Source organism: Leiobunum rupestre, chromosome 3, assembly GCF_980474605.1.
Source record: "Leiobunum rupestre chromosome 3, qqLeiRupe1.1.hap1, whole genome shotgun sequence".
Taxonomy (NCBI): Eukaryota; Metazoa; Arthropoda; class Arachnida; order Opiliones; family Sclerosomatidae; genus Leiobunum; species Leiobunum rupestre.
The window spans coordinates 49,035,123-49,060,057 of record NC_143386.1 but is presented as its reverse complement, the minus strand read 5'-3'; the positions used below and the strand labels follow the sequence as shown (position 1 = coordinate 49,060,057).

The following is a 24,935-nucleotide window of genomic DNA, read 5'->3' as shown; positions in this document are numbered from 1 at the left end:
TGGTCGCTCTGTTTTTAACCATTTATATTTGAATCTTAATACTTTTTTCCCGACGGTGCTTATAAAAGCTAGTTTAGTAAATTACAATTTTCTTTACTGAAAAATAAACTTTTTGGTTTACTAAACCCTCTTTTATAAGCCTAATCTGAATGTATAAAATTCTCTGGCGTTTAAATTAATTTTGTAGTTTTGCTGGTTTAAAACGAGTAATTTTCTTTTTTTAGAGATGAAATTTATTGCCAAATATGTAAACAACTAAGTAACAACCCTAGTAAAAGTTCCCACGCCAGGGGTTGGATTTTGCTTTCACTTTGCGTCGGTTGCTTCGCTCCGTCCGAGAAAGTAAGTATATAGATGTATTTTTAATTGTTCCCATTTTCATTGTTGGTATTTGTACGTCAAGCTATTTATAACCAAAACTCGTAGTGGAATATAGTTTCTGGTCTCAGCATTGTTTAGCTCTTTAATATGGGTTCGGCTTAATTAACGCGACACCCTTAAGCTGGCTTAATTATCCCACAACCTCATACACTCTATTCAATCCCTGACCTTTATCGGAACAATATAATAAATTCCCCCGCCCTTACCGAATAAATATAATACTTTAGCCTTGGACTTTATAACAGTAGGGGTTTAAAAATTAAACGAACAATATGAATGAAATAATTTCTGAAACCTAATAATGTGAAATGCCTGGTACGGCGAAAGTTCATTGCTATTTGACTCTCGAAAGTCGCCCTGTCGTGTTAGGCCTATCTCGCCGCTTATCACGGTTGTAGTCAGGGCGGGAAAAGGTTACTCCAAAACTGGCTTTGAACCCTTATCTATTAAATTCTTTCGTTTAATTTCGGCGGATATTAAAATTGCGCAAAATTTCATTTGGCGACGAAAGAGAGAGAGATCTAGAAACATTTAAAACAATGCGGAGTTAATAAAAACGTTTAATAGAAAGTGATGGCCTACTTTTAGTCAGATTTCGATAGACGCGTTTTTATTTAAATAATAATGTATGGCCGTTTTTTTATTATTATCAAATAAGCGGGTTTGTTGTAACGTATATTTCTTTTTCTCTATCTTTAAGTTGGTTCAAAACGTGTTTTACGGTTGTATTATCAATGGCCCAGGGGTATATTTATCTCTTCACCTATTTGCAAAGATTGAAACTCAAGGGGGAACCCACCGCGGGCTAACTTCTTAGAAGAATGTTATGTTGATTTCCTGGTTCAATTTTTATCATATTTTTCTTTTCTTAATTATACGCGAAAATCTTTAATTAAAGAGTCATAATATGGGCCATAAGAACTCCGCAACGATGAGTGCTTTATTGTTGTAGAAAACCTTTTACCGTTGTTTCGCTCTATATTTGTTTAGTCGAGTTTACGATAAAAATCGGAAATGGGTTGATAGGCGAATGATTAGAATGAGTAAATTGTAATTGTTGAGGTAACATTGAAAATGCGCGGTACCTTAACACGTTACGCGTCAAATGCTTTTAATAATAAACCATCTCGGTTTTTTTATTCGTATTCAAAGTTTAGATGACTGCGAACATCTAAAAGCCCTTTTTAGTACTGTTAGGTTACGTTCTAAGCTGAGTGATTCGTAACTTACTGACCGAACCGTTCTTTTTAGTTCGTAAAGTACTTGTTGAACTTCATTCGGGACGGACCTCCCGGATACGCTCCTTATTGCGAAGACCGCCTGAGACGCACCTTCATGAATGGGACACGGGGGCAACCGCCCTCCTGGCTGGAGCTACAAGCCACCAAGTACAAGAAGCCCCTGATGTTGCCTATCATGTTTATGGATGGGAATACCAAGACACTGTTGGCAGATTCGGCCACCACGGCTCACGAACTATGCGCCCAGTTGGCCGACAAAATCGGACTTAAGGATCGCTTCGGCTTCTCCCTGTACATCGCGCTCTTTGATAAAGTAAGCTTTGATTTCCTTGTCTAGTGTTTAGGACTCGGATCTTTATGGGTTTCTTGATTTCGTTTCCTTATGTACCCTATATTTTGGTTTATTTAAACGAATAGGCGCTTAAATAAAACATCTTCCCAGAAATTGCCAAGAGGTAATATTTCCGACAGCCAGGACTCATAAGTTATTATTTATACAGGGTGTCTCAATTTGCTCGATCAGGCCATTTTTCTCAAAATATATTTATGCTAGGGTTCTGAAATTTTCAGGGTTTATTTGTTAGGTATGGAAGGCTTTGGTTACTAAATTTCAGAAAAATCGAACGATTTTGTGCCGTTTTGGAAAATTTATTTTTTCACCGGTAGGTGTCACGCAAAATGTTTCAATAGAAAAGTTGTAGGGCATAGTCGAAAGTGTAAAAATAATTTTGGTTCGGTTGAAAAAGACCTATTTTTCACTGAGTTTGGAGGTCGGGGGAAAAAACAAGTTGTACTAGCAGGCAATAGCCTTTAACGAATTGTAGGTAACATGCATTTCAGTTATAAGATTTCGAAAAATAAACAAATAATAATTAGCCCAAGTGACAAATGTTTTTTAATGACTTCTACAAAATGTTTTCAAAAATGCCACCTTCTGATGCAATGCACAAATATGCACGATGTTGCATATTGCGAAATGCTCCCCGAACCATTTCTGGAGTCACCCGGCGACATGCTTCGATGATTCTTTGTCGTAAATCTTCAACGCTCGTCACAGGTGTTTGGTATACGTAGTCCTTTACGAATCCCCAAAGAAAAAAGTCGAGTGGTGTTAGATCAGGGGATCTTACAGGCCAACGAACAGGACCAGTTCTTCCGATCCATCTTCCAGGAAACTCGTCGTTTAGATATGCAACCACGTCACGATATTGATGAGGTGGCGCCCCATCTTGCTGGAACCAGATGCGTCTGTACTCGGCCAGAGGAATGTCGTCCAACACGTTGGATATTTCATTTTGAAGGAACTCCAAGTAGTTTTGACCGTTCAGACGATTTGGCAGGAAGAACGGGCCAATAATTCTGTCACCTAACAGACCAGCCCACACATTTAAGCGAAACTGCACTTGGTGGCGGTGAGGAAATCCCCAGTGTGGATTCTCGTAGTCCCACATATGTTGGTTTTGACGGTTGAAAGGCCCATCTCTTCCGAATGAACATTCGTCGGACATCAGTAGTTGATCGTGAAAATCCGGGTGTGCGTCAGCCATGAGGCAAAACCAATTGCAGAAGTCGAGTCGGCGCTGTCTATCACCGTCATGCAGTCCTTGGTGAAGTGTCGCTCGATAAGGATGAAAATGGTGTCTTTTGAGTGTTCTCCAAACGTAGTTTCGATCCAACCCTAAGTCAAAGCTGGCAGTCCTGACGCTCGCTCGAGGATAGGCGACGAAGTAGGCAAGTATGGTGTTTTCCATGTCGATGTCCTGGAGACCACGACCACGAAACCTCGTATTGTCATTACCCCAGTTGTCGAAGTCGCGGACCACTCTAAGAACCGTCGTATGACTTGGTCTGCAATTGGGAAATCTTCGTCTAAATAACTGACTTACTAGAGTAGCATTACGACGACCTTCTCCGTAAAATAATTCTAGCATATGAGCGCGCTGATCTCGAGTGTAAAGAGGCATACTGGACAACAATCGGCCAAGCTGAGATAATGTTTTAACTTTGAAATGTAAACGCTTTAAATACTACTCGGACAATTGATATTTCACGTTAAAAAACAACAAAAGAAAAATAAGCGTAATTTTTGGTCTACAAATCTTTGTTTGATGATCTTACTCGTAACCACGTCGAAATGGAAGACGCGGTCTTTGTCTACTTTGTCTAATTAGGTGTTGAACGTAATAATTTTCTTTAACAATAACTTTTTGCAGATCTGATTATTAACTACATAGCTGAAAGCATAAGTTCCCTAAAAAAAGATATCGCATCAAGTGTACCTGGATAACATCTTTTGGAAACTGATTTCACAGCAAGTGTATCTGGACATCTTTCGGAAAAAGATATCACAGCAAGTGTACCTGGACGTCTTTTGGAAAAAGATATCGCATCAAGTGCACCTGGACAACATCTTTAGCAAAACGATATCACCTCAAGTGTACCTGGACAACATCTTTAGCAAAACGATATCACCTCAATTAGTGTACCTGGACAACATCTTTTGGAAAAAGATATCGCATCAAGTGTACCTGGACAACATATTTAGCAAAACGATATCACCTCAAATGTACCTAGACATCTTTAGCAAAATATATATAGCCTCAAGTGTACCTGGACAACATCTTTAGCAAATGATATATAGCCTCAAGTGTACCTGGACAACATCTTTAGCAAAAAGATGTCCAGGTACACTAATTGAGGTGATATCGTTTTGCTAAAGATGTTGTCCAGGTACACTTGAGGTGATATCGTTTTGCTAAAGATGTTGTCCAGGTGCACTTGATGCGATATCTTTTTCCAAAAGACGTTGTCCAGGTACACTTGCTGTGATATCTTTTTCTGAAAGATGTCCAGATACACTTGCTGTGAAATCAGTTTCCAAAAGATGTCATCCAGGTACACTTGATGCGATATCTTTTTGCTAAAGATGTTGTCCAGGTGCACTTGATGCTATATCTTTTTCCAAAAGATGTTGTCTAGGTATACTTGAGGCGATATCTTTTTCCAAAAGATGTTGTCTAGGTATACTTGAGGCGATATCTTTTTGCTAAAGATGTTGTACAGGTATTACTTGATGCGATATCTTTTTCCAAAAGATGTTATCCAGGTACACTTGATGCGATATCTTTCTGCTAAAGATGTTGTCCAGGTATTACTTGATGCGATATCTTTTTCCAAAAGATGTTGTCCAGGTGCACTTGATGCGATATCTTTTTCCAAAAGATGTTGTCCAGGTGCACTTGATGCGATATCTTTTTCCAAAAGATGTTGTCCAGGTACACTTGATGCGATATCTTTTTCCAAATGATGTTGTCTAGGTATACTTGATGCGATATCTTTTTCCAAAAGATGTTGTCCAGGTACACTTCAGATATTATCCATTGCAAAAGATATTGTTCTGGTACACCCTAGGTAATATCCTTTGCCATAAGAAGTGGACCAGGTACCATTTAGGTGATATAAATTGCCATTACACGTTGACCTGGAGCACTTTAGGTTTAGGTGATATGCTTTGTCAAAACAAGTTGTCCAGGTACACTTGAGAAAATATTCTAGAAAATATTTAATTGTAATTGTTATCCCTTGCAGAGACTTCCTTATGCCTTAGCGATAAAAACATGCTTATAATACACCCCCTTAATGTTGTTCATTACAGATTCTGTTAAAACTATTGATGAATAGTTTTCTTGCACTTTATCAATAAGTTGTAAGCACGTTTATAATCTTTGTAGGTGTCATCATTGGGTAGTGGTGGGGAACATGTGATGGATGCAATATCACAATGTGAACAATATGCCAAAGAGCAAGGAGCCCAAGAAAGAAATGCACCATGGAGATTGTTCTTCAGAAAAGAAATTTTTGCACCTTGGCACGATCCAACTGAAGACCCTGTGGCAACTAACTTGATATTTCAACAAGTGGTTAGAGGAGTCAAATTTGGAGAGTACCGTTGTGATAAAGAGGAAGATTTAGCTATGATTGCGGCGCAGCAGTATTACATTGAACATGGAATAGAACTTAATCCTGAGCATCTGCTTTCCCTACTTCCAAACTACATTCCAGACACCTGCCTTCAAACCAGCGAAAAGAGTATCGATCGGTGGTTAAATTTGGTCATAAACGCCTACAAGAAGGTAACGTATTCTGAAATGTCTGCCCTACAAAAAGAACAAGTTAATTTTAATTGTATACTCGCTTTTATATTTTTAGAGCTACTATTACCGAGATAGGGTTAACCCCCTTCGAGTCAAGGAAGATATTGTGGAATATGCCAAATTCAAATGGCCTCTACTGTTTTCCAGGTTTTACGAGGCTCTTAGATCATCAGGACCTCACCTACCCAAGAATGATGTTATTATTGCCATTAACTGGACTGGCATTTATGTTGTGGATGACCAAGAACAAGTCCTTTTAGAATTATCATTTCCCGAGGTTACGTCTATCTCTAGTCAAAAGTAATTATTAAACTCAAGCGTGCTTCAAATTTTGATGAATTTTCTTGAAATTCTAACCCAAACGTTTTTTCAGGAGCAACCGACCATTCCTTCAAAGCTTTTCCATTGGAATGGTACGAGGGGATGAATTTACCTTCCAGTCTCCAAACTCGGAGGACATTCGGGAAATAGTTCAATTCTTTTTAGATGGACTGAAGAAGAGGTCCAAGTTTGTCATTGGCCTACAGGTATTATCAGTGTTGATGTGGTAGAACATTTATAGAGTTAATCCATACTCAATGTGTAATTTTTGTAGGATTATAAGGGTGACAGTCCGTCATTCCTTACCTTCAATCAAGGTGATATAGTTATCCTCGAAGATGGTCATTCGGGTGAATCGGTGGCGGATAATAGTTGGAGTAGGGGTCGTTGTGAAAGAACCAATGAAAAAGGAGATTTCCCTTCGGAATGCGTTTATGTTTTGCCATCAACCACACGTCCACCGGACAGTGTTTTGCTGTTATTTACTCAAGAAGGGGCCGAACAAGGAAGAGCGTTACTGCCATATGGAACTACAAATGGGGTTGAACCAGTGGATAAACCCCATACTTTGGAAGAGTATGCTATGGATCACTTTAGACCCCCACCCAAAAGAACAATACAAAGGACTTTAACCTTATCATCTGCGAGACGAAGGGATGGAGATCAGCTGTGGAGACATGGAAGAGAACCAATTAAACAACCATTACTCAAGAAACTTCTTAACAAAGAAGAGCTCAGTCAAGAAGGATGCGCAGCCTTCCATGATATCCTTTTTATTTACTTCAGTTTATTTTCAGCTTCCTACCTATAATTGTTTATCCTTGACAATTCTATACCTATCTTAAAGTATATGGGTGATTTACCATCTCGAAGAACGCGAACTGGAAATGAATTGACTGATCAAATATTTGAGGGGCCATTGAAACATGTAAGACTATATGAAGTTTATTTTTTTTATACTTACGGGTATCTCACAACAATATGGTTACCTTAGGAAATACTTCGGGATGAAATATACTGTCAGGTTATGAAACAGTTGACTGACAACAAAAATAGATTGAGTGAAGAGAGAGGTTGGGAGTTGATGTGGCTGGCCACTGGGCTGTTTGTACCAAGTCAAATGTTGCTCAAGGAGTTGACCATGTTCTTAAGAACTCGAAGGCATCCCATTGCACTTGATAGCCTTCAAAGGCTCCAGAAAACACTGAGAACTGGACAGAGAAAATATCCTCCGCATTTGGTTGAAGTGGAGGCTATCCAGCATAAAACTACTCAAATATTCCATAAAGTTTACTTTCCTGATGATACGGATGAAGCTTTTGAGGTGGATTCCAGCACTAGAGCCAAAGATTTCTGCCTCAACATTGCGCAAAGACTAAATTTAAGATCGGCGGAAGGCTTCAGCTTGTTTGTTAAAATTGCTGACAAAGTTATAAGCGTGCCAGAAGGAGATTTCTTCTTTGACTTTGTTCGCCATTTGACTGACTGGATCAGGAAAGCAAGACCTACGAGAGATGGTGATTTTCTTAATCTTTTCTAGATCATTTAGTAGCGATACATAATTTAAATATGTATTAAAAATTTACAGGCTCAATCCCCCAATTTACTTATCAAGTTTTCTTCATGAAAAAATTATGGACCAATACTGTACCTGGAAAAGATAGATACGCTGATGTGATCTTCCATTATCATCAGGTACAAAAATGAATTTGAATTTAGAGTCAGTTTTTATAGTAAATTATTATAATAATCTATTCATTAAGGAACTACCGAAATATTTACGAGGGTACCACAAATGTACCAAAGAAGAAGGTGCCAGGCTAGCGGCATTAATTTATAGAGTCAGATTTGGAGAAAGTAAAGTTGAACTTCAAAGCATTCCGTAAGTTGAACTAGCATTTCTAATATAATATTGCTAGTGATTAATTTTTTTTTCTTGTAGAAACATGTTAAGAGAACTAGTACCGGGTGACCAAATCAAAACACAAAGCACGAATGATTGGAAAAGGGCAATCGTAGCCGCCTATAACCAAGATGCAGGCATGATTCAAGAGGATGCCAAAATTAACTTTCTTAAAATTATTTATAAATGGCCCACGTTTGGATCAGCTTTCTTTGAAGTTAAAGTATGTTTTAAAATTGCTTTTTTGGTTTTAAATTTAGAAATCGAGTAAATAATGTAATTTATCCCTTAGCAAACCTCCGATCCAAATTTCCCCGAGCAAGTTTTGATTGCCATCAATAAACACGGTGTTAGTCTTATAAATCCGGTGAATAAAGTAAGTAGTTTTTATGTTAATTTCTTAATACTAATACTAATGGCTAATTTCAAGTGAATGATTTCTATTTACTCAAATTGAGATAATTACCTTTTCGATAGGATTTACTAGTGACCCATCCATTCACGCGTATTTCAAATTGGAGCAGCGGTAGCACATACTTCCACATGACTATCGGAAATTTGGTTAGAGGAAGCAAACTTTTATGTGAAACACCATTGGTAAGAGTCAAATCTCTAAAGGTGGATACTTTTCACTTGTTCTGGGATGTCAGGGTAGGGTAAGAAGAGTTACCCTATGATGTAATTTTACTCCGATTCTGAGTTTTAAGTCGGGGTAGTGTTCGAAATGACTTATTCGTGAATCAGAATATGTTTCAAAGCTTCCGGTTATTCTGAAAAAATGGGAACTGTGAATTAAAAAATAATCTTTACAAACCAGAACGATATGAGGAAAAACTTTTACAAAACGGCGTTCTGGTCCATTTTGAGCACTGACAAAGGAGACTACCCAAGGTGGTTATCACCAATTTTGTTGAAACTCGAGGGTTAGGTAGACCTTATGATAGTATGAAAATTGCCAAAGGGAAAAGTTGTAATGGGCTTTAGTTTTCCCATGGCAACCGAAAATGTTTTTGATCTCCCAAAACAAAAAAATCTCCATTTAAAAACGCATTGATTAAATTTTCAAAACAAACCCAAAAAGATGAATTTGACCTATTTTGGGTAAAATTGATTAAGGATATTGGGTAAAATTAATCAATTTTAGTTAAATTTTAACAAAATTTGGGTAATCCAGAAAATCCCATGCTTTTTTAAATGGAGAAGTCAAAAACATTTTCAGTTGTCATGGGAAAACTAAAGCCTATTGCAACTTTTCCCTTTGGGAATTTTCATACTACCATAAGGTCTACCTAACCCCTGAGTTTCAACAAAATCAGTGAAAACCACCTCGGGTAGTCTCCTTGTGAGTCAGGGTAAAAAATAAAAATGTGTTCCCAAAATGGCTGTCTATTGCCAGATAAATTCTAAATAAGCAGACCATTTTTCAGTTTTCTCTATTTACTTGCTTTTGAAGAGTAAAAAGTGTAGCCCCAATACTTTGACCTTGACAAAAAGGTCTTTGTGTAAAGTAATTAAACGTAAAAGGTGTTAACCTTTTGTTCTAGAACAAGCTAAAAGTATCTTATAATGTATTTCAAGGTCTTTGAATATTACTAATTACAATGATTTTTGCAGGGCTACAAAATGGATGATTTATTAACATCATACATCAGTTTGATGCTTAGTAATATGAACAAGCAGCGAACACTGCGTGTGAAATCTTAAAAAAATTTGTTTCGTAATGGAACTTTCTTAATTATAATTTATAATAATTCCCCACCCAGTTATCGGTTCCACCGAGTAAAAAATTAATGGTTAAATTTTTGCCAAGAAATTTGGCGTTTTAATCAAATTAAAACGCTAGAGTGTAGAAAGGTAGAAAATGTGGAAATCTTTAACCTCAACGATTAACATTTTCAAACATTTATTGCTACTTTTAAATTTTTCACGAGAAATTGGTGCTGGTTGTTAAATTTATCCTTTTCTCTTAACGAATGAAAATGTTTGAAAATTGTTTCTCAATTTTTTTTATCTAAATCAAGGGATTCTAATGTATAAATATACTCTTATATAAAAATCAACGGAAATTGGCCTTATTTTTTAGAAGAAATTTATAAATTTTTTAAACTGCTCATGAAGTGTACTGAGAATTTTATTAATGTGTTTATAAACTGAAAGCTTCAGGGAGCTATAAAAAGTTATTCTTTTACGAAAATGTTAAAGTTGAAATTTATCTAGGACCTCTGTTTTTGGAGGTGATAGGATGGTTGTCTATTTTAGGACTTTTTTTTATGTAAAAATACACAAATTTTTGGATGTTTACATTCCAATGGGGTTCGTGATCTATTAAAAAAATGTTTTTGTCTTATTAATAAAAATTCTATGTTTAGGAATCACAATTTTTATTCTTTTAAATACTAATTTATAATAATATCATAACCTTTGAAAGACTAGCAAGTGATTTTAAACACATCAGACGGTGATACATTGCAAAAATTATTTGCTAGTCCATTTTAATACAAACACCAGTGTTTAAAGGCCATTTAAGGTTTTTCTTCAAACAAATCCACCAATGAACCCCCTTTTGTGATCTTCACGCTTATATAAATTTAATTGCAAAAGAATTGGGGGGGAGGGGAAGGACATTTTTATTTTGGAGTTGGCTCACTAAAAGCCATTTGATTAGGCTATTATTTTAATAACTCTATTAAAGCGTGATCTTTAGTAAGATCTATTGGCCTCCTATTCCGTTTGTCCAGTTTATTTTTTAGATTCGGACAACTTTGAACTAAAACCCTGATCACTTCTTTACGTTTACTTTCAACAGCCTGTAATTAAGGAACACATTTTAATAAAATGATCTTCTTGTTCAAGTAACAAATATTACTTTATGAAGAGCGTTTTTCCCATCACTATCGCATAACTCTGGATCTCCCGAATTCTCGAGTAGTAGTTCCACAATTTTATTATGACCCTGGTGAGATGCCCTATGCAGACAAGTACTTCCACCAGGCGTTGGGTTGTTAACATTAGCACCATGTGCAATTAGTAATTCGCAGCATTTTAGGTGCCCATTCCTAGATGCATAATGCTGAGAAACAATTAGTAGTGGGTCATATCGTAGCAGAATGAGTAAAATTATGCTTTTATTAGTTTCTCACCAATGCAGTATATCCTGAGAAGTCTTTTACTTCAGGATTGATACCCTTGGAAAGAAAGTTTTCTACTCTCTGAGTTTCACCATTTAAAGCTGTAAATAATGAAGTTAAATGTATTTATACATAATAGTATCAGTTTAATAAGAGTTATTTTCAGTTCTCATTACCAGCAGACCAAATGCCTCTTTCAAAATCTAATTCCTCTAAAGTTTGATGTACGGATATATTTGATGGTTTATTATGACAATCATGATCTATACAATTACCTTCGTGACTCATTTTTGTACATTTATATAAATACACATTTAACAATAAAGTCCTTGTCCTCAAATAATAAAAATCTAAGTTCAAACAAGGCTTACCAAATGTCAAACAATTTTATTTTAATTGTAAATTGGAAATACTCGTTAGATGGTGCTTAAGTAAGGTTTTTTAGAGGATTTTTGTGGAATCTGTGTACGTTCAGTTTTCTACATCGTTTAAATATAAAATTGGATTTTATTTGTAGGAAATAGTAAGTATTTAAAAACATCCATTATATAGATATATGAAATAAATTTTAAAGAAATGATATTTAAAATAATTCCTACTTTTAGAGTACCGAGCCTTAATTCCTTTTCCTCATTGGGCCTTGGTCTACATAATCAAGGGAAGGAATCAAGGAAGGTCTGGAAGGATGGACCCTGAAAGTGATGAGGAAATGGGAAGTCAAAAGGTACCAATGGATTTACAATTACATTACGATTATTTTTTACACACTTGATACATTTAGGATGATACCGGAAGCCCTGGTCGTCCAGATTCGCGTTCTTCAAGCGTAGCCAATGAAAATGATCACCAATCTGATGATGAAAACGCACCCTACTCACCTGATGATAATGGCCCAATTAGTCCAGAACAAGAACCACAATCGCCAGAGAATGAACCGGCTTCATCCCCAAATCATTCTGGGTAAATGTGTATAAGCTCCGGAATAGTCAAAGTTCTATTGAACCTAATTTTTATCGTTCAAGGTCTGAAGAGGATCCTGATAGTCCAGAAGCTCCTCCTCATTCACCAATTGGTAGTGCGGGTGATTTAGAAAGCAATAAAGATGCAGATGAAAACGCTGAGGAAGTATCTCATGAGCAAGGCCAAAATGATAACTCTGAAGATGAAGAAGTCGTACGTGAAGATGCATTCAGCGAAGATGAAGGGCGTGGTAATGACTAAACCTTGTAATTTTTATCTATTAATTTATAATTGAATGCATAAATTTCAAGAGAGTGAAAGAGAAGAAGACAATCAATCTGCCAACGGTGATCAAGAAGTAGCTGAAGGTGATGAAAATGCAGACAAGTCATCAGTCATTAGTAATGATGGGGAGGCTAATAACCAGGAGTAATTCGTTTGGATTTTTAGTTCAATTGATCATCATAAAATCTTTCTAATGACACTCATCCCATAGCCAAATGGAAGATGATGATGACAATGCATCTGTTGAAGAAAGGGCATCTATTCATAGTGATGACGAGGTTGAAGAACCATCAAATGAGCAGGAAACCGCAAATGATGATGAAGCTAAGGAGGAATCTGGGGAAGGAACATCTGGTTTAGAAGATGCAACTCAGAAAATCTCAAACAGTGAAGAAGATAATGAAGACAATGATCAAAAGTATCTATTACAGATAAGCCTTTGTAGTAAAAACATTACTTAATCTGTTTATTTACATTTTAGGACCAAAAAAGACGATGACAGTGATGCAAAGTATAAAAATTAGTTTTGTCATATCATCCTAGTTGGTATCAAGATTGTTGATAACTCTTAATGTTCTTTTTACAGCTCCGAAGTAGAAGAACTTATAGCGGATATTTTTGGTGAGAGTGACGAAGAGGAAGAATTTGAAGGCTTTGGGGAAGAAGATGTTGAAAAGGCAAAACAGAAAAGTGAACAGAAGAAGAAAACGAGAGCTCTCTCTGATAGTGAAGAAGAGGAAACTGGAGAAGAAACAAAGAATGATGACAGAGCTGATGGGGATGGTGAGGAAAGAATGGATGAAGAAAATGTGGAAAAGGAAGGAGGCGATGAGAAGAATGATTCATCTGATGATGACGATGACATTAAAAACCAGAATAATATTCAAATCTACGATTTTGATATTATGTTACAAAAGAAGAGGGAGGAAGCATCGACGCGTAGACGAAAGAGAGGAGATGATTATATCGTAAATGATTCTGATGATTTAATCGCCAATATTATAGAGCAAATGAGCCAAGCAGCTGAGGTAATTTCTGACATTTATGTAATCACTTGATGAGGACTAATTAATATTGTTTTCTCTACTATAGGAGGATAAAAATCTGAATAAAAGCCGCCTGGCAGCTACTAAGAAACTAAAATTACTTCCCGTTGTTAATTCTCAACTTAAAAAGGCTGATTTGAAAATAGCATTCCTAGAAAATGGCGTTTTAAACGCTATGACAGAATGGTTAACTCCATTGCCCGATAAAAGTTTGCCTCATTTGCAAATTAGAGAATCATTAATTAAATTATTAGGAGAGGTAAGTTTTCATTTGTTAGTAAAGCGTTTAGCTCTGTATTTAATAAAACCTAGGAGTAACAAACACAGCACCCCACGCGATGAGAACGCAACCTGTCAATAGTCGCTCATTTTATAGTGTACAGTTTTCATTGGTTAGACGAATTATCACCTGCTGCCGTTGGAAGGGGAAAATTTTGAAATTGTCTTCCCCCTTTCCGTAAAGCGTTCGGCAAAAAGGCTCATCCAATGATATTTGTACACAACACTGCGTTAAAGGCTAGCTGCGTTCTCCTTGTGTTTTTTGCTCCTAGATAAAACTAACTCAACACTCCTACGTGCTTTCTAGCTTTGGCTTAATCTAGCTGTTATGGTTACTAACAGTTAGTTTTACCAAATTTTACAGTTTCCACCAATTGATCAAAGTTCGCTTAAAAGTAGCGGAATTGGACGTGCCATTATGTATTTGTATAAACACCCTAAGGAAACTAAAGATAACAGAGTTAAAGCTGGACGATTAATTAGTGAATGGTCAAGGCCTATTTTTAACTTAAAAACTGATTTCCAATCAATTAGTAAAGAGGAACGCGAAAAACGTGATTTTGATCATATGCCTAAAAAATTGAAACTGAGACTGGAAGGTGGTGTAGAAAATAGCCAAGATATTGACACTGCCCTAACTGGCGAAGATAAGTAAGAATTAACTCTGTTTGAAATTATATTATCAATCATTATAATTTTTGTTGTGATTATAGAGCTTTGAGACCAGGTGAGAAAGGCTGGATTGGTAGGGCCAGAGTTCCTATGCCTTCGACTAAAGATTATGTAGTTAGACCCAAATGGAATGTTGAAGCCGAATTTAGTAGGGTAAGACTATTTTTCATGTATTTTTTTGCCTTTTTATCCGGGCTGTGGGAGTATTTGAAAATCACGGGTACTTGGACTTGAGACTCTAAAATCGTTCTTCTTGGACTCGATCGGGTACACGGGTACTTTGCCAAAGCTTAAAAATTACTTCAAGTGCACGTTTATAAATAAAATTAAAAATACTGGGCAAGTCAATTATTTCCTGACAGGTTCATTATTTCCCGGTAAGTCCATTAATTTCCGGCGAGTATATTATTTTCCGGCAATTCTTTTTTTTCTTTGCTTCCAAATGTTCCATAAATAATTTTTATTTTCAAGTCAATATTTATCACAAAAGTGATAAATCCCTGATAAAAGTGATAATACATTTTTTTCGTCAATTTTTGTAATATTTTAATACGAATAGGAAATTTCAAATTAGTTATATAAATTTAATAATTAGTTAAGTACATAATTAGTAATTAGTTAAAATATTTTTTCTGATTTCTAACGGCTAGGATAAAATTTAGGGCTCGCATAGAAAATTAGGACTCAAATTCAACTCTAAAGAGTTAAAAACTTTAAATCCATTTCTTGAAGACTCGCAAGTCCAATTTTCCAAGACTAGGGACGAAACCTAAAAAACAGGACTCGCACACCACTAATTTTTATATATCTTTATATTTAGGCATCTAAAAAGCAAGTTACGAGACTAGATAAACATATGCGAAATTTAAAAGAAAAGAAAAAACAAAGCAAAATTCAAAGGGCTGTGACAATTTCTATCGAAGGAAGAAAAATGGCTTTGTGAAAATGTCTTTCTAAGTTTCTACATTTTAAAATGTTCCTTTGAATAGCTTAAAAAGATGTCTGGAAAATGTTTTTATAGGATTATGTAAATATATTTCCAATTATTTTAAATTTTCATAAAGGGAATTTTCAACCCCCAAAAGACACTGAAAATTTTATTTTAATTATAAAGTATTTCTTTTAGTTTAATAGTCGTAGTTGATAATTCAAAATTACATTTAACCGAGTTAACGTTTTAATTAGCCTTTTCAGTTTATGTAAAGCCATGTAGCAGCCAATGCAATAAGTTCACAAATTGCTGGATTTCCATCTGCTAAAACAATTTGCTATTATAAACAGGGTTGGTACTTTTTTGATCAAATCAATTGATTTTTTTAATTGGATTTTTGTTAATTTAATGATTTTTATATAATTAATGGCTCTTTTCCTGTATAATTAATGGATATTTTACTTTCATCAGTTAGCTAATCTTGAACTAAATAAAATCCTAATTAAATTTAATTACTATGTAATATTTTAGTTTGCTCAGATATGTATTTTAATATTTTAAGAACCTATTTTTTTGCCATTTTTTATTCCTCCATTGAAATACATTGTGTGATTCAAATCATGGACTCTATTATCCGTGTTCATAGCAATGATTTATTAAAAAAAATCCCTTGATTGAAATCAGCCAACCCTGATTATAAAACATAAAGCTACACTTTGAAATAGCATGGCCAACTTTGATCTCGCGCTACAGCGACCAACACATTCGTCGAATTTCCGCGAGCAAGGATTTTCCCCTTAAAAACTGTACTATAACGTGTTCAGCGCCACGCTCGGTTGTTATATTGACTTCAATGTAAAAACTATTCTAAAAATAATAATCCGCTAGGGGCGCTCACGTCATACACATCTTTTGCTAATAGGTTAACGCAGAAACGTCAACGAATGAGATAGCCGCTGTAGCGCGAGAGATCAAAGTTGGCCGTGGAAATAGTGAAGGGATCCTTCCCATAGAAAAGTGAAATGGGGGATGGAAATTATATGAAGAACATAATATAAAAATTAGATGTTATGTTAAAAATTATTTTGAAATTTTGCATAAATGTTTATCAATTAGATTTAAAGGTTTATCATTTAGATTTAAATGTTTACCATTTAGATTTAAATGTTTATCATTTAGATTTAAATGTTTATCATTTAGATTTAAAGGTTTATCATTTAGATTTAAATGTTTACCATTTAGATTTAAATGTTTCTCATTTTGATTTAAATGTTTCTCATTTAGATTTAAATGTTTATCATTTAGATTTAAATGTTTCTCATTAGATTTAAATGTTTATCATTTAGATTTAAATGTTTATCATTTAGATTTAAATGTTTATCATTTAGATTTAAATGTTTATCATTTAGATTTAAATGTTTATAATTTAGATTTAAATGTTTATCATTTAGATTTAAATGTTTATCATTTAGATTTAAATGTTTATCATTTAGATTTAAATGTTTAGCCAAGAAATATAGACTTCGTACCTAAGAATTGAAATCACCCAATTCCTAACGGAACTCTGAACAATTTACCTTCATAGTAACCATAGTATCCAATAGGTGCTTAAATCAAACAAAATCAAAATAATCCTCCCAGGAAATCGCCAAACAGTAATATATCCGAGAGCTAGGACCTGCAAGTTACTGCTTGTTTGAATAATGGAACCTTTTCACCGGTAAACGGAACATCGTGTTTTCATGAAAAAGTGTTTGCAAGAGCATATTGTTTACGCTCGTAACCCCCTGACAAAAAAAGGTATGATCTAGCTTCTGAAGTCTAGCGTAAGTGGCGCGGCCAATCGAATAAAATATTATCATTAGTTAGTTATTCGATAATTTTCTTATTTTTAAATGGTTTTCTGAAAATAGTTTTCTAACAGAGAGCTTTCAGTATGACGGTTTGTAACAAACTATTACTAGGGATGTACCGATATATCGGCCTATTTATCTAATACCGATATTAAATAAATAGACCGATATATCGTTGCATCCCTAGTAATAGTTTGTTTCAAACCGTCAATCCGAAAGCTCTCTGTTTTCGATTCTAGAGTACGAGGTCTATATTATCTTGGCTTTCACTAAATACGCGCTTTAGATATTTGAAGAATGTATAAGTGATAGGCGTGATTTTCGCATTGATTTGGTCATAGCCAATAGTGCGTTTTAACGCACTCTGCTTCTACCAACCTTGGATTATAGCTAGAGCAGTACGTACGGCTTTGGAAGTCGTTCTGAACATAATGTAGGTATGCATATTTGTAGGCGGTGGCGCCATCTAAAACGAATCGTATATGTTTTATTTATTCCCGCAATGTGGAAACAATGTTACACTAAAAATAATTTAACTAATTTACTAAATTAAAAAATGGCAAAAAAATTTAAAATGTGGAACCTTCTCTGCAGAATTTGAATTTAGCAGTAGCACGAAGGTTGCACCAGAGATCCTGGCAGTTATAGAGATGCGAAACTCCGCCGAAAACCTGACAAAAAAATGCAAGCATCAGCGCCGCCCTTCGGCCGGAAGGAAGCGCCCGTTTCAAGCTGAGAGACGCAAAAATTGTAAACAACGGCAACAATCCTAGGATCTCTGCGATTACTCCCCACGTACAGGCGTCGCTGCGATCGGCAAAAATTTGAAAAAAACTGGTTTGCTTAGGGTATAGGGAGTTTCGCATCTCTATAACTGCCAGGATCTCTGGTTGCACTGTCAACAGTCACCGAATGTTTTTTCATTACGCCTGTGAAACTTCTTCGGCAAGACGAAAAATTAACCTTTGGATGCGTTTTGAATAAGCTTTAGTGGAAGCTTATGCTGAATTCCATTAACGGCAGATCGACTTCCCAAAGTAGAAATCTGCACTAGAAGCGCTCTGAGTGCGTAATATAAATTGTTCAACTGTTTGTTCGTGGATTTTCACCGTTAGAGGTATAATAGGCGCTTAAATAAAACATCTTCAAGGAAATTGCCAAGAAGTATTATATCCGAGAGTCAGGACATGCAAGTTACTGTATATATAGTGCTAATGGAAATAATGGAGACTTTTCACCTGTAAACAGAACGTTGTGTTTTTTGCTAAGCCTTAACTAGGAGGATTCAAGTGTACCTGGAGAAGAATTCGGGGGGCCACGGGAGAGGCTGCTCAAAGCCTCAAACCCTTGGACATAAAACTACAACGGAGTCATCTAGTGAACTGTCACTGTCTAGCTTACGAATGTTTTGGTAACTCCTAGGTTACTCTGAAGCTTGCTAGGTGGCGCTAAAAACGTTATGTCCAAGTGTTTGACTCCCCCAGCGACAGCCGTAGACGAACCGCGAGGTATTGGTTGGGGCATATGTAACATAATTACTCATAAGTATGCCTCTGTATAATATTTCCATTGAAAAAAATTCAATGAGACCTTGTTTCACGCGGAACATACATTGAGCGGACCCAAAAATGCAAAAATGCTTATAACCCTTGCGCTATAGAAAAGGTTACCATGGAAATGAAATCATGTGATCGCGAGGCACGAGCTAAACTTGACATGGGCAAAGCCAGAAACGCGCGAGAAATTATCACTAACTTCCGTTTCCCATCATTAAAGTTGATGACGCGTATTTCGTCACGGAGTTGTAAGTGACGTAATTTACGTCATATCCCGTGAACAAGGTTTCATTAACGAAAATGCTTTTATGGCATACTTATGAGTGATTATGTTACATATGGTTGGGGGAATACAAATTTCTTCTCCACGTACACTTGAATCCTCCTAGGCCTTAATATGTCAAAAAAAGCTACCTGGTTAAATTAAACACTTGTTGCATACGGTACAGGTGAAATGTCACCATAATATAAACAGTAACTGGCTTTCGGAAATATTACATTTTGGCGATTTCCTTGAAGAGGTTTTATTGAATAATAATAATAATAATCGTCATCTCGGCTAATACCCAAGGTACCACCTTAGGCCTAAGTCATCAAGAGACTTTTAAAGCCATTAATTCAGGTGGCCGGGTTACAAATTCGTAGGAGGATGCACGGTGGCCAGCCCTTCTTGCCTCGCGAGCCAACAGCTCCCTACACTAACTATTACTGTAGCGTCTATAGAGTGTTGTCGTCTGAAACCCTGCGACGTCACCATTGTAATTTGCCTCTTGATAAAAAACGGTAACTGTCATGGCGGCCACTATTAACACTACAGCTGTGACATTACAAATTTTCAAAATCTTATCAGACGACAACACTCTATAGCAATCGTTCCTACTTAATTAATCAAAGAGCGAGTGATCTCCGAGGTCGGTATATCGAAAGAGAGAAGACAGTAATTTAAACGGTTAAAATTTAATTCAACGCGTATTGTTTCCGCGTGTTTTTGTTTCACCGAAACCGGTTTAATATTTTGACACGTTGCTGAAGGGATGAAAAAATAACGGATCAGTGACCTAAAAAATTTCCATCCCCACCCTAGCCCAATTTCCCTGGCGGTTATTTATTACCTGACTTTGAGCAACGCCCGAGGACTCAATATTTATCCTAAAAATGCGCGAGTATATTAGGTTTTTAGTAGCGTCTCAGGTTTTCACGTCAACCTTGAAATTTGAAAAAGAGTATCATAAATTTTACTGTTTTCGAAAGTGGATTACGTAGATAATATTTAGGACCAATGGCTCGGCACACGCGACGTAACGAAACTTTCCGGCCAATCGAAAGTTAGTTTACTGGCAGATTTTAAGAGACGCGTTTGGGTCCGATTTTAAAGCGAGTTTTTGAGCTTGCCGTCTTAAAGTGACTGGTTGGCAAGACCGTCAGGTCCTGATCCGGTGTTCAAATTTTGGTTTTTAATTATTTTACCAGATTTCTATATTTCAAAAGTTTAAAAATGACCGAAGAATTTTATAATTACACTGACACGTTTGACTTTAATAATTCAACGATGTTTAACGCGTCCGACGTGATAGCCGGCACTAAGGGATATGACAGCGATTCGCCTCTGAAGAAAGCCCACGATATTTTGGCCGTTTTGATATTACTCTTAATCATGTTGGCTATGGGATGTCATATTACATGGAAAGAGGTAAGAAATATGAATGGACATTCGACCTTACGACAATCCTTCAAAACTTTGCCTGGCTTAAGGTATATTATTATTAGTAGGTCAAACTCTTGTCGTTATTTAAAATAATTCTCGCTGAAAGGTAAATTGTTTGGATAGCATTACATCAATTGAAATTATGGGGTCACAAACCTAGTTTCTAAATCGTTTGTGAATCTTTAAGAAATATTCATATTCTGCTAGCGACACCAATTTCGCAAAGAGTGCATTATTTTATGACCATTTTCCTAAAGATTTTTAACTATATTTTAACTATTTACGAGTTTATCTATTTTGAATTAAAAAAAAATAACTATATTTTAACTATTTTGAATTAAAAAATTTTAACTATATTTTAACTATTTTGAATTAAAAATTTTTAACTTTATTTTAACTATTTTGTATTCAAGATTTTTAACTATATTTTAACTATTTACGTGTTTATCTATTTTTAATTAAAAAAATTTAACTATATTTTAACTATTTACGAGTTTATCTATTTTGAATTAAAAAATTTTAACTATATTTTAACTATTTTGAATTCAAGATTTTTAACTATATTTTAACTATTTACGTGTTTATCTATTTTGAATTAAAAAAATTTTAACTATATTTTAACTATTTACGAGTTTATCTATTTGGAATTAAAAAAAATTAGCTATATTTTAACTATTTTGAATTCAAGATTTTTAACTATATTTTAACTATTTACGAGTTTATCTATTTTGAATTCAAGATTTTGATCTATATTTTAACTATTTTGAATTCAAGATTTTGATCTATATTTTAACTATTTTGAATTCAAGATTTTGATCTATATTTTAACTATTTTGAATTCAAGATTTTGATCTATATTTTAACTATTTTGAATTAAAAATTTTAACTATATTTTAAATATTTTGAATTCAAGATTTTTAACTATATTTTAACTATTTTGAATTAAAAATTTTTAACTATTTTTAATTAAATATTTTTCAATATTTGGCACCATAAGAGTGACAATTTCGCGTTAGTTTTTAATTATTGGAAATTAATATATGCTTACGAACGACCTATTCGAACCTGTTTTTTCCCCGTGATAAGTCACATGCTTTGAACAATAATTTTTCCATTCCAGAAATTTGGTAATCACTTGGTAGTGAAGTGAAAGGCAGGGATAAGGGGTAAAATCTTCTTTCACGTTCGAACTCAATTTTCAATTTGAAATCACGAGACTTAAATGGTGTAACACCATTAAAACTACAGAAAACCTTGTTATTTTAAATTTTGCTGTTTTTGATTGCAATCAATTTTTTGGGATTTTTTTAATTTATACTTTTCTTTGATAGTGCTTAGCAATTGACCATGACAGGCTAATTTTGACTTCAGAGTATGCATGTCAAATGATTATGTTTTCAAAATATTTCTATATAATTAAACATATTTTTCGGTTGAGCGGCGTCTAAAAAGTCTATGGCTATTTTGTATTCAATCGAAACTAGTTTAAACGTTGGCAAACAAAAATAACCTATATTTATTCAATACAACCATTTTTTTGTAAGGAAAAAATATAAAATGTTTCTTTAAAAAAAGCGTGATTTATTAGAGGGAGGCCGTACAAAGTCGTGTCTCGTACTAACGCGACTACTTGTTTCATGGACCGCCTAAATTAAACTTACTGTAAAATAAATACATTTTACTATAATATATTTCTTGAACTATAATAAAATTTAACAAAATATTAAAGAAAGGAAATCGCCTGACAAATAAAATAAATAATTTGGTTGTATTTAGTCATATTTTAAAATATTTCCATAGCAACAAAACGTTTGTAATATAAATATTTTATAACTTATCATTTGAATTTAACAGTTAAGTGACCATTGAGAAGGAAATGAATACCAGAAGTTTATAAGAGTAGTATCAAGCTTCGTTAATTACTATTTTTCAAAATACGTTTCAGAAAATAATGATTTACTAAAACTATTACGTCAATAAAATTAATTTATATTCCTACGTAGTATTAATTTCTACATTAGAATTTATGTTATAAATATATTAAATAAGTTGTTATTTAAAACTATTATTAGTTTTAGTATAATGAATTAACTTTAAAAATTTAGTAATGGGATGGTATTTTATTTTTGCATTTTCCGAAGTCAATTTAACCCTAATAAATTGGACAATATGTTATTTAAAAAAACATTTTCGTATTTTTCAAAACGAAGATGCCATGATACCGGTTTCTAAATTATAATCGCCAATAAAAAACCTCCCAAACAGTGATTCGGCAGATTTGTTCGTATCCATTATTCTTGTAAACAATCCTTTCGCGAAAGTGGTATTGTCTTTTTAAAAATTTCTATAATACAATAATCGTGATGTGGAAAAAATAAAAGTTACTTTTAGCATAATCGCGTCAAGTTTTATGGAACCAGGAACAACTCGTAGTGTTTTTCTCGTTATGAGAGACAAGCCCATGAATATTAGATCACGCTTTAACAGTGACGGAATTGTTCGAGTTTAAATGGGGGGAATTTTTCATCGAGAAAATCTTCTCGAACACGCATTAGGCCGATGGGTAAATCACTGATTTCTCAAAAGGTTGTTAAAAATTAAATCTGATTTAATCATGAATAAATCGTGATTAAATGATTTATTAGTCACTCATGTGATTAAATCGTGACTTAAATTATTCAAATTATTAAATAATTATTAAAATTATTCAAATTATTAAATCGTGACTTAAATTATTCAAATTATTAAATAATTATTAAAATTATTCAAATTATTAAATAATTATTAAAATTATTCAAATTATTAAATAATTATTAAAATTATTCAAATTATTAAATAATTATTAAAATTATTCAAATTATTAAATAATTATTAAAATTATTCAAATTATTAAATAATTATTAAAATTATTCAAATTATTAAATAATTATTAAAATTATTCAAATTATTAAATAATTATTAAAATTATTCAAATTATTAAATAATTATTAAAATTATTAAAATTATTAAATAATTATTAAAATTATTAAAATTATTAAATAATTATTAAAATTATTCAAATTATTAAATAATTATTCAAATTATTAAATAATTATTAAAATTATTCAAATTATTAAATAATTATTCAAATTATTAAATAATTATTCAAATTATTAAATAATTATTCAAATTATTCAAATTATTAAATAATTATTAAAATTATTCAAATTATTAAAATTATTCAAATTATTAAAATTATTCAAATAATTAAATAATTATTAAAATTATTAAATAATTATTAAAATTATTAAATAATTATTAAAATTATTAAATAATTATTAAAATTATTAAATAATTATTAAAATTATTAAATAATTATTAAAATTATTAAATAATTATTAAAATTATTAAATAATTATTAAAATTATTAAATAATTATTAAAATTATTAAATAATTATTAAAATTATTAAATAATTATTAAAATTATTAAATAATTATTAAAATTATTAAATAATTATTAAAATTATTAAATAATTATTAAAATTATTAAATAATTATTAAAATTATTAAATAATTATTAAAATTATTAAATAATTATTAAAATTATTAAATAATTATTAAAATTATTAAATAATTATTAAAATTATTAAATAATTATTAAAATTATTAAATAATTATTAAAATTATTCAAATTATTAAAATTATTTAAATTATTAAATCTTTATTAAAATTATTCAAAGTATTAAATCTTTATTAAAATTACTCAAATTATTAAATCTTTATTAAAATTATTAAATCTTTATTAAAATTACTCAAATTATTAAATCTTTATTAAAATTATTAAATCGTGACTTAAATTATTAAAATTATTAAATCTTCATTAAAATTATTCAAATTATTAAATCGTCACTTAAATTAATCAAATTGTTAAATCTTTATTAAAATTATTAAAATTATTAAATATTTTTTCAAATTATTCAAATTATTAAATCTTTATTCAAATTATTCAAATTATTAAATCTTTATTCAAATTATTCAAATTATTAAATCTTTATTCAAATTATTCAAATTATTAAATCTTTATTCAAATTATTAAATCTTTATTCAAATTATTCAAATTATTAAATCTTTATTCAAATTATTAAATCTTTATTCAATTTATTAAATCTTTATTCAAATTATTAAATCTTTATTCAAATTACTAAATTTTTATTAAAGTTATTAAATCGTGATTAAAGTTTTTAAATCGTGATTAAAATTTTAAATCACGGTAAAAATGATTAAATCGTGATTAAAGTTATTAAATCGTGATTAAAGTTATTAAATCGTGATTAAAGTTATTAAATCGTGATTAAAGTTATTAAATCGCGATTAAAATTATAAAATCGTTATTAAGATTATTAAATCGCGATTAAAATTATAAAATCTTTATTAAGATTATTAAATCGTTGTTAAAATTATTAAATTATGGTTATTATTAAATCGCGATTGAAATGATTAAAACAAGTTTAAATATTAATTGATCGTGATTGAAAATAAT

The 24,935-nt window shown here is 32.7% G+C and overlaps 4 protein-coding genes across 8 annotated transcripts in view; 3 read left to right on the top strand and 1 right to left on the bottom strand.

The window, feature by feature from the left end:
- Window positions 1-10,381, top strand: part of ck (unconventional myosin-VIIa ck) — a 52,517-nt gene extending 42,136 nt beyond the window's left edge. For all 5 annotated transcript variants that reach the window (XM_090168612.1, XM_090168609.1, XM_090168608.1 and 2 more), the window contains 14 exons: window positions 225-342; window positions 1,633-1,935; window positions 5,354-5,755; window positions 5,832-6,076; window positions 6,150-6,303; window positions 6,372-6,861; window positions 6,934-7,025; window positions 7,092-7,614; window positions 7,686-7,792; window positions 7,861-7,979; window positions 8,040-8,223; window positions 8,293-8,376; window positions 8,478-8,597; window positions 9,615-10,381. In XM_090168612.1, coding sequence (XP_090024738.1) covers window positions 225-342; window positions 1,633-1,935; window positions 5,354-5,755; window positions 5,832-6,076; window positions 6,150-6,303; window positions 6,372-6,861; window positions 6,934-7,025; window positions 7,092-7,614; window positions 7,686-7,792; window positions 7,861-7,979; window positions 8,040-8,223; window positions 8,293-8,376; window positions 8,478-8,597; window positions 9,615-9,704 — 3,031 coding nt within the window. In that variant the 3' untranslated portion in view covers window positions 9,705-10,381. The remainder of the gene's footprint in view (window positions 1-224; window positions 343-1,632; window positions 1,936-5,353; window positions 5,756-5,831; window positions 6,077-6,149; window positions 6,304-6,371; window positions 6,862-6,933; window positions 7,026-7,091; window positions 7,615-7,685; window positions 7,793-7,860; window positions 7,980-8,039; window positions 8,224-8,292; window positions 8,377-8,477; window positions 8,598-9,614) is intronic.
- LOC149952487 (uncharacterized) lies at window positions 10,373-11,493 on the bottom strand. Its single transcript, XM_090168616.1, has 4 exons — window positions 11,305-11,493; window positions 11,141-11,229; window positions 10,867-11,070; window positions 10,373-10,807 (listed from the first exon to the last, which is right to left on the bottom strand). The coding sequence occupies exons 1-4, from the start codon at window positions 11,414-11,416 to the stop codon at window positions 10,670-10,672; spliced, it is 543 nt and encodes a 180-aa protein (XP_090024742.1). The 5' UTR covers window positions 11,417-11,493; the 3' UTR covers window positions 10,373-10,669.
- A 79-nt stretch (window positions 11,494-11,572) lies between these two features.
- LOC149952486 (protein IWS1 homolog A-like) lies at window positions 11,573-15,723 on the top strand. The gene is made up of 12 exons (XM_090168614.1): window positions 11,573-11,651; window positions 11,734-11,852; window positions 11,910-12,088; window positions 12,151-12,338; window positions 12,400-12,517; window positions 12,585-12,791; window positions 12,855-12,884; window positions 12,960-13,401; window positions 13,466-13,678; window positions 14,063-14,349; window positions 14,412-14,523; window positions 15,191-15,723. Exons 2-12 carry the CDS (start codon window positions 11,814-11,816, stop codon window positions 15,311-15,313), a joined length of 1,938 nt encoding a protein of 645 aa, XP_090024740.1. The 5' UTR covers window positions 11,573-11,651; window positions 11,734-11,813; the 3' UTR covers window positions 15,314-15,723.
- Window positions 15,724-20,136: 4,413 nt separating this feature from the next.
- Window positions 20,137-24,935, top strand: part of LOC149952485 (ileal sodium/bile acid cotransporter-like) — a 30,091-nt gene continuing 25,292 nt past the window's right edge. Inside the window, exon 1 of the mRNA XM_090170182.1 lies at window positions 20,137-20,400. Coding sequence (XP_090026308.1) covers window positions 20,206-20,400 — 195 coding nt within the window. The 5' untranslated portion in view covers window positions 20,137-20,205. The remainder of the gene's footprint in view (window positions 20,401-24,935) is intronic.

What these genes read in the sequence shown, in the direction of transcription:
- LOC149952486 (XM_090168614.1), top strand. Translation starts at nt 11,814, where the DNA reads ATGGACCCTGAAAGTGATGAGGAAATGGGAAGTCAAAAG. An exon ending in TAATTAAATTATTAGGAGAG is followed by an intron (nt 13,679 to 14,062) that starts GTAAGTTTTCAT and finishes CAAATTTTACAG; the next exon opens with TTTCCACCAATTGATCAAAG. An exon ending in TTGAAGCCGAATTTAGTAGG is followed by an intron (nt 14,524 to 15,190) that starts GTAAGACTATTT and finishes CTTTATATTTAG; the next exon opens with GCATCTAAAAAGCAAGTTAC.
- LOC149952487 (XM_090168616.1), bottom strand. Translation starts at nt 11,416, where the DNA reads ATGAGTCACGAAGGTAATTGTATAGATCATGATTGTCATAATAAACCA. An exon ending in AAGAGGCATTTGGTCTGCTG is followed by an intron (nt 11,230 to 11,304) that starts GTAATGAGAACT and finishes CATTATTTACAG; the next exon opens with CTTTAAATGGTGAAACTCAG. An exon ending in TCTCAGGATATACTGCATTG is followed by an intron (nt 11,071 to 11,140) that starts GTGAGAAACTAA and finishes ATTGTTTCTCAG; the next exon opens with CATTATGCATCTAGGAATGG.